This window comes from Trachurus trachurus (genome assembly GCF_905171665.1).
Source record: "Trachurus trachurus genome assembly, chromosome: 10".
NCBI lineage: Eukaryota > Metazoa > Chordata > Actinopteri > Carangiformes > Carangidae > Trachurus > Trachurus trachurus.
This window is the reverse complement of record NC_139894.1, coordinates 6,056,602-6,065,416: the sequence shown is the minus strand read 5'-3', so window position 1 is coordinate 6,065,416 and position 8,815 is coordinate 6,056,602. Positions and strand designations below refer to the sequence as shown.

The window sequence follows — 8,815 nt, the reverse complement described above, 5'->3', positions numbered from 1 at the left end:
TGTTGTTGTTGTTGTTGTTGTGGTGGTGGTTGACAGAGACAGAGGAGGAGGACACGGAAAGACAGAGAGATTTGCTGTAATAGAAAGTGAGAAAGGGAGGGGAGGGAAGTAAGCTAGAGACGGTAGGGAGGGAAGGAGGGAGGGAGGGAGGGGTAAGACAGATAGAGAGAGCAGGCGAGCGAAGGGGACGGAAGGGAGGGGAGAGAGCGATAGAGAGCGAGAGAGAGAGAGAGAAAAGAGGGGGAGCACATGTGTATGCTTGTCACTAAGGGGCTGGGAGAAGGACTAAGGGAAGCGAGGTAGCTGGCCGCCACAGCCACAGCCGCCATATGCTGAGTGGATTCCTGTTCATGTCTGCTGCTGCTGCTGCTGCTGCGCTGTGTGAAGACTGTAGGTTTGTGTTGAGTTGAGCGCTGGCCGGCTGAGGAACACAACACACCATGGGAAGCTCACATCTCCTCAACAAAGGCATGCCTCTAGGTAAACAACCAGCACTCTGCTGCTTTTATGTGTGTGTGTGTGTATGAGGGGGGGGGGGGGGACTGTGTGTGTGTGTGTGTGTGTGTTTGCCAATATTTGTGAACTCAGTGTACATTATTCTGCCTTCCTTCCTTCCTTCCTTCCTCCCCCTCCCCTCCCCCTTCTCTCTCTCTCTCTCTCTCTCTCTTCCTCTCCCTTTTTCCGTCTCCTCCTCCCTCCCTCCCTCCCTTCTTAATTCTCTCACTCTATTATCTTTTCTTTTTATCGCTCAGCCAGCCTCTCTCTCTCTCTCTCTCTCTCTCGCCACACAAGAACGGTTAGCCTTTTCTCTACGGCTCTCTGTGTGTGTGTGTATGTGTGTGTGTGTGTGTGTGTGTGTGTGTGTGTGTGTGTGTGAAGAGGCAAATCTCTGCTATTGAAGGCTGCTTGAACACCTCCATTTGTGGGGACAGAAATAGATCTCTCTCTCTCTCTCCTTCGAGGGCTAGCAAGGACATGACACATATTTCCCTTTCATTGTGCTTGCTTCTTTTTACGGAGAGCGGTTGCCTTCATTGACTCACACACACACACACACACACACACACACACACACACACACACACACACACACACACACACACACACACACACACACACACACACACACACACATACACACACACACACATACACACACATGCACACACAAATACAAATCACACATGTTACTGTATAGGGAACTCAAATAGTGTGACCAGAAAATAGGTATTCGCACAGCTGCGAGTGGCACGCACGCAGGTGACGGATGCACCTTGTGATAAGAAGGTCTTAGAGAAGAAGACTGTTCTAGAAAATGGGAAGGCGAAGGTATAGAGGGGGGGGGGGGGGGGGGGCTGCCAAGGAATAAGAAGGTGAGGAAAGGAGGGACGTTGAGGTTGAGGGGGGGTGAGGATAAATGAGCTGAATTACTGGGATCTGCATGTGGTCACCTATAAATCTGGATCCGTGGAGCTCGTTTCTCCCCAAAAAGAAACCAGAGATCGTAGCGTGATGTCATCAACAGGCTGCGGGCTGTGTCTCTTGATGACATCAAAGATTAAAGTTGCAGCTCTGATCTTTTGCCTCCCTTTCCCTCCCTCCCTCCATCCTCCTTCCCCACCCTCCCTTATTTTTTTTTTCTCGCTTCAGGAGAGATCTTCTCCACATCCGCCTCAACTCTGTCCCAACAGCTATAGAGAGAGTCCAAGGTCACAGGGATAATAATGACTGTGAATGAATTATGGTTCGGGGGGAGGTCTGCCCCTTTTACTAAGATGCCGGTGTACAAATCAAATACAAGCAGTCAATATAATCGCGACACTGATCTGATCATCGAGTGTGTTTTGGCACAGCGGGAAGCTCGTTGAAAACCTTTGAAGGTCTTGCTTTTAAAATCGGTTTGTCGACTCGTCCCATGCTGATTGATGAATGTGTTGATTCATGTTTGTAGAAAAGCAGGCAGGCAGGCAAGCAGGGCGCCTCTGATCCCGAAGTGTTGAGTCACGTCTGATCTTAATACAGAGATGTCAGGTTACATCCACGAGGCATGCTTTGTTTTAAAACACATTGCTTTTGCTACGTTATCACCTCCTGTTCACACTATATTGGCATTTTTTGGGAAATAATAGTTGCTCCCTGACTGGGTCTTATCTAACTTGGAAGTGGTGAAAGCAACACGGATAATGAAATACAAGCATTACTGAGCTTGTTGTCCGGTTAAATTCTGCATTTTAAAGGGATAGTTCAACATTTTTGGAAAATTGGCCCATTGTCATAAACCCTATAGTCATAGCAGTAGGTTCGTTACCTTTAATTGTCGGTGCAAGCTATTTTTAGAACGGCGAGTCGGAGCCGTTTTAGGGGCAAATTCAGAGACTGATGCTGAAAAACTGTCCCTGAAGGCAACACGCATCAGCGGTTTTGCATGAATTTACCTCTAAAACAACTCTGTCTGGTAACGTTTTGTTATTATCTCATAGCGTGGTGAATGTGCAGGTCACAACTTGTCCACCAGAGCGTTTTGAAGTTGATGGATTGTGTATTTGATGAGTTTGACGAGGGAAACCAAGAAATCCCCTTAGCCTCCGTAGCATAGCTCTGAGCAGCTCACGGCTCTGCTCCACCGTTCTAAAAATAGCTTGCACCGACAATTAAAGGTAATGAACCTACTGCTAAAACTATAGGGATTATGGCAATAGGCCAATTTGCAGAAAATGTTGAACTATCCCTTTAATATAGAGCTCTAGATTGATCACACACATGTCAGGTTACATCCACACATGCTTTCTTTTAAAACACATTGCTTTTGCTACGTTATCACCTCCTGTTCACACTACATTGGCATTTTTTTGGAAATAATAGTTGCTCCCTGACTGGGTCTTATCTAAGTTGAAGTGGTGAAAGCAACACGGATAATGAAATACAAGCATTACTGAGCTTGTTGTCCGGTTAAATTCTGCATTTTAATAACATTGTAGCCGTATTTGCTGTTGCTCATTTGTAGTATATTTTGCAACATAGGCTATCAGCTGCAGAGTAGTTTATCTGCTTCCTGTTTAAAGCAGCTCATGCATGCCTAATAGCTATATGCATTTATAGGTGTGATAGTCCGGATGGAGATCGTTTCTGATAAGGAGTGAAAGATGGAGCTGGGTGGAGACTGTTTCAGTCAGTCACTTCCTATATCATTTTTAAGATCAGAAATGTGACTATGTGTATTTAATTAAATAACAAGCTTGTGTTGAAAGGTTAAGAACAATGTGATTGTCCAGGCAGTTTCCCACCAGGAGTTTAGGCGACCTAATTATGCAGAGGGAAAAGATCAAGGAAACTGCTCATTGTGACATTGTGACATGCTGCCAACGTGAGGAAACCACAACCAAATGGGATGTAATATTAGTTTACAGGTCATGAACACACCTGCACTACAGACTAAACATAGGCTACAGCCATGTTCCAGTTTCTACACATTTGCATCTAGAATGAGACAAACTTTAAAGGGATAGTTCAACACATTGGCAAATAGGCCCATTGCCATAATCCCTATAGTCATAGCAGTAGGTTCGTTACCTTTAATTGTCGGTGCAAGCTATTTTTAGAACGGCGGAGCAGAACGGTGAGCTGCTCAGAGCTGCGCTACGGAGGCTCATTATGGGATTTCTTGGTTTCCCTCATCAAACTCATCAAATACACAATCCAACAACTCCAAAACGCTCTGGTGGACAAGTTGTGACCTGCACATTCACCACGCTATGAGATAATAACAGAACGTTACCAGACAGAGTTGTTTTAGAGGGAAATTTATGCAAAACTGCTGATGCGCACTCACGTCGGGGTCAGTTTTTCAGCAAGCCGTCTCTGCATTTCCCTCTAAACAACTCTGTCTGGTAACGTTCTGTTATTATCTCATAGCGTGGTGAATGTGCAGGTCACAACTTGTCCACCAGAGCGTTTTGGAGTTGTTGGACTGTGTATTTGATGAGTTTGATGAGGGAAACCAAGAAATCCCATGAGCCTCTGTAGCGTAGCTCTGCTCCGCCGTTCTAAAAATAGCTTGCGCCGACAATTAAAGGTAACGAACCTACTCCTAAAACAATATGGATTATGGCAATGGGCCAATTTGCCAAAATGTTGAACTATCCCTTTAACATAGTAAATACTGACTTGTTATATTTAGGGCTGCCACATTTTTAATTTCAACTACATCACTGTCACAGAGAGATGAGCAATTGACTTAAGCAGGGGTTCACGACCTGACTAGTCTAAAAGAACAGACAGCGAAGCAGGTATAATTGGCAGCACTTAGAAATCTATGAAGCCTGAAGTGCTGAGCAAGGAGACGATGTAGTAACAACCACTGAAAGGCTCGGCCTATTATGTCTAATGCATCCAAGAGAATGCTTGAGATTAAAAGAGAAGCAGCAGTGAAAGCTTGGAACAACCACTGCTGAAAAGGTTGGGCATTTTCAAAGCGTGATGTTTGTGGTGAAAGGTTAGCCAACACAATACGTGGCAGTCATATTGAATAAATGGAAGCATTTTATTAAGAAATGCCATTCAAAAGTGGAAATGTAACTGAGAACTGTGACAGTCCAGACCATCAGGCGGTTAAATAACAGTGTTCTCATGTATAGAAAAAAACGTACCATCCCAAAACAACAATTAGTAGACAGGGCTGTAATTCAACGTATGAGTCCTAAATGAAAACCACTTATTACAGAGGAACATGCTTTGTTGTTGTTAATTTATACGTCGGCAGAGTGAGGTGAGTCCGTTTAGTGTAAGACCTGCCACTGAAAGAGCTCACTCAGCTGGCAGCCATGAAGCAGGAATAGCAGGAGCAGCAGCTGCACCGTTCTGCCATTGGTGTCATCACGCAAACATTTACTGTCATTGTCTGCACTGGGCTGGCTTGTATTGCAATATTTATGAGGTTACACAGTAACTTTGGCCGTGTCACTGTTTCAAATCAGCACCTTCGCTTTTCATCAAAGGTCTGAAAAACATAAGAGATGAGATGTAGGCTTAAGTCGTCTGAATAAGCCCAGAAAGTCTGTTTCTGTTACGATCACCTGAGATAATTAAGTATATGATATAAATCCGGCCGTACTTAATACTCTCCGCTAGACATAATGAGCCAGTAATAATAATAATAATAAAAATAAGCTGTGATATACTGATTAATAGACCAACTCTAATTAACAGGAAATACGTGAAATAATACAGTTTTTAATTTAGCTGGGGAAGCCTTTGAACCAATTCAAAGACCCCCTGTGGGTCCTAGGACACCAGTTTGGGAACCCTTAATCTAAATACAATAAATGTCTCGGCCTTAATAATTCATTAATGGGGCACATTTACTCCAGAGTATCCAGACTGACCCCAATCCAAGTGAAACTTGAAAGCAATTGTGACTTTCTTCTGCATATTAACAGTTAATCCAATACAATGGGCCGACGGCCATACAATGATCTAGTTATGGCCTGTATTTAAATGTAGTATTTCCTGTAGTTGGAGTATTGTATATAGGTCAGAACTGGACCTTTTTGGGTTGGTAGCAGCTTACTCATCAGCGTTGTCGGTAACACTTTATAATAAGTATACACACTGTTAAGCATGAAATACTGAATTCATCATTTATAACACATGAATACTCATTAGTATGTAGTTTATAAACACAATTAAAAATGTTTTACTCATCTGTATTTATAAACATACTAATGAGTATTCATGCATTATAAATGAAGAATTCGGTATTTATTAATGCTTGACTAATGCTTAATAGTGTATACTTATTATAAAGTGTTACCGCATTGTCTATTGGTGATACCCCCGAAGAGCTAGTTTCCTCTTTTCAGGTTGTTTAATTACATTTTTTTTTATTCTTACAGGCCAAAGGGTTGAAAATAACTTATTATTTCACACCAAAAAACAGCTGTAATATGTTAAATTAACATGGTTTTAATATTAGTGTAGAATAGAAGATGTGTTTTCTGCATATCCATCTTCTAATGTTTCACATTTTGTCTCTGGGCTCTGATTCAGTGCAGGGGTGTGAGTGGAGTGGCTATAGCGGGCGGCTACTACTATAAAGCTTTATTGATCTATTGATCTAGACCGAGGCAGCAGCCACTGTAAAGCTTTAAAAAAAAAAGTCTGCTTTCAAACCTCACCTTCTCCTATCTGCACTCAAAGGCAGACAGCTAGCCTATGAAAAAAAAAATTGCAAAATGAGCAAATATGCACATGTTGTCAGTCCTGCTCAGACACAGAGGAGAACTAACTCGACACTTGTATCGGTTGCTATAGTACAAACAGGCTGCTGCCAAACATTGTGTCTCCTCCTTGTCTGTTTTGCTGCTGGTGTCTTAGTAGCGGTAGTAACAAAAAGCTGACAAACCTGAACTGGCTCGATGATATAGGACCGACAAATAGAGACCTTGTGTCTGTGTAAAAGTCATTGTGTGTGTGCGTGTGTGTGTGTGAGAGAGAGAGAGATCTGCAGAGTGATCATTTCTGTGTGTAAGCACTTGGATGTATCATATATCACTGCATATTAGTTATGTCAGCCTGCATGGGTTTGTGTGTGCTGAGTATGCACCTGTATTTCTGTCCATGTGGGTGGGGCAGCAGGATGTGTTTGTATCACGCTATACCTGCACACTCTGTACCTGCACATTCAGCTCTTTTTTTCTCAGTAAGGATCTCATTCTTAGACGGATGCATTGGGGAGAGGAAATAGAAAAAAAAAGGAAATGGTACGGGAGATAATAAAAAAAAAAAAGCCTAAGGGAAATGAGACTCAAATGAGAGATGAAGAACTGAAAATGAGGCAACAAGAGATGAAGGGGACGGCATGAAGGATCAACAACACCGAGGGGGTGAAAGACGGATATGGGGGCTTTTTAACCACGTCATGTTGCTGCATGCCACAGGAGCCAGTAACATTATAAATCAACCGTGCTGCGGCTCGATGGTTGGTCGCTACGGTTGCAGGCGGGTGACTGATCACAGGTGCCGACAGCAACACTTTCCTCTCCTCTCTCCTCTGCACAGTGTTAAATACAAACACTGTAGCTGAATGTGAATGTGTCATTTTTTCTTTTTCCCTTTTTTTTTTTTTTTTTAATATTTTTGCGCTAGCCAGGGTTCATTTTCAGTTCAGACGGCGAGGGACTGAAAAGAGATTTAATTCAGGAAGTCTGACCTTGTTTCACAACTGAAAATCCAAAGAAAGAGCATTTAACAGCTGCGAGTTCTTTGGCAATGACTGAAAACGTTTTGTAAAGGCGTGTGTTGAACTGGTTTGAATAGAGTGAAATCAAGGAGAGTGGAAGCTCGCTTTGATCCCAATACATCTGATCGGTCCACCTGCCACGTCGGCCATGTCTGTTGAAAGTGAGAGGTGTTTATGGGCGTCACATTCACACCCATCAGTCATAAATAAAATATGTAGAGCAGCAACTATAATTTCAATGATTGTGGTAACTGAGCGTCTAATTTTTTTCTGTTACTGATTCATTGTTTGGCTTCTTAAGAAGTCAAATAGTAGAAATTAAAAAAAATGTAAAGGGAAACTACAATTTCCCAGAATCAGATGACATTTTCAGGTATCACATGTCCACCTAGCATTAAAGGAGCCAAACACTGCAAAAACTCAAATTTTGTCTTTGTCTTATTTCTAGTAAAAATTGAATTTCTAGTCAAAATAAATCTCATTATACTTAAAATAAGACTCATCACATAAAAAGTAGCTTGTTTTTAGACACTTTTTACTTCTTTCAACCAGATTTTCACTTGAAATAAGTAGAAAAATCTGATAGTGGAGCAAGTTTTTCTTCCTTATTACAAGCACAAAAATGCTATTGCTTTCACTGGCAGATTTTTCTACTTATTTCAAGTGAAAATTAGCTAAAAACAAGTTAATTTTTAGGTGATGAGTCTTATTTTAAGTGGAAAGAGATTAGTTTTGACTAGAATTGAGACATTTTGACGAGAAATAAGACAAATATTCTTGGTAAGATTTTGAGTTTTTGCAGTGAATATATTCACAGTGCAGTGATATAAAACAGGGAGAGCAACACATTCTCACATTACAGGAGTTTAAACTGGCAACATCTTAATATTTCACTGACTTAAAAAAGTAAATTGGTTATTTAAAGATTCATTTTCATTTTCTTTGATTGGCTAAAGGACCTGGATCACTTCAACTCAGAAGATTAAATATAAACTAAATGCATCTGCACATAACACTATCAAAAAATGTGCAGATCATTTTTCTGTCCATTTTCTAATTCTTACATGACTACATTTCTTCGGAGGTATTTATTCACACAGATAGTATTTATGCGCTATCTGTCTTTTTTCTTCTACATTTAAAGTTTGTTAGAACAAATTAAACCCACAGATGCAGAGAAAAGGAAAAACTCTTTATTTTTAAAGGGATAGTTCAACATTTTGGCAAATTTGCCCATTGCCATAATCCCTATAGTCATAGGTTCGTTACCTTTAAATTGTCGGTGCAAGCTGTTTTTAGAACGGCGGAGCAGAGCCGCGAACTGCTCAGAGCGACGCTACGGAGGCTCATGGGATTTCTTGGTTTCCCTCATCAAACTCATCAAATACACAATCCAACAACTCCAAAACGCTCTGGTGGACAAGTTGTGACCTGCACATTCACCACGCTATGAGATAATAACAGAACGTTACCAGACAGAGTTGTTTTAGAGGTAAATTCATGCAAAACCGCTGATGCGTGTTGCCTTCAGGGACAGTTTTTCAGCATCAGTCTCTGCATTTACCTCTAAAACAACTC

At 41.6% G+C, this 8,815-nt stretch overlaps 1 protein-coding gene across 1 annotated transcript in view; it reads left to right on the top strand.

Annotated features, from left to right (window-relative positions):
- The first annotated feature begins 307 nt into the window (after positions 1–307).
- ctbp1 (C-terminal binding protein 1) overlaps positions 308–8,815 on the top strand; it is a 37,974-nt gene continuing 29,466 nt past the window's right edge. Inside the window, exon 1 of the mRNA XM_083980689.1 lies at positions 308–480. Within this exon, the coding sequence (XP_083836815.1) occupies positions 441–480 (40 nt within the window). The 5' untranslated portion in view covers positions 308–440. The remainder of the gene's footprint in view (positions 481–8,815) is intronic.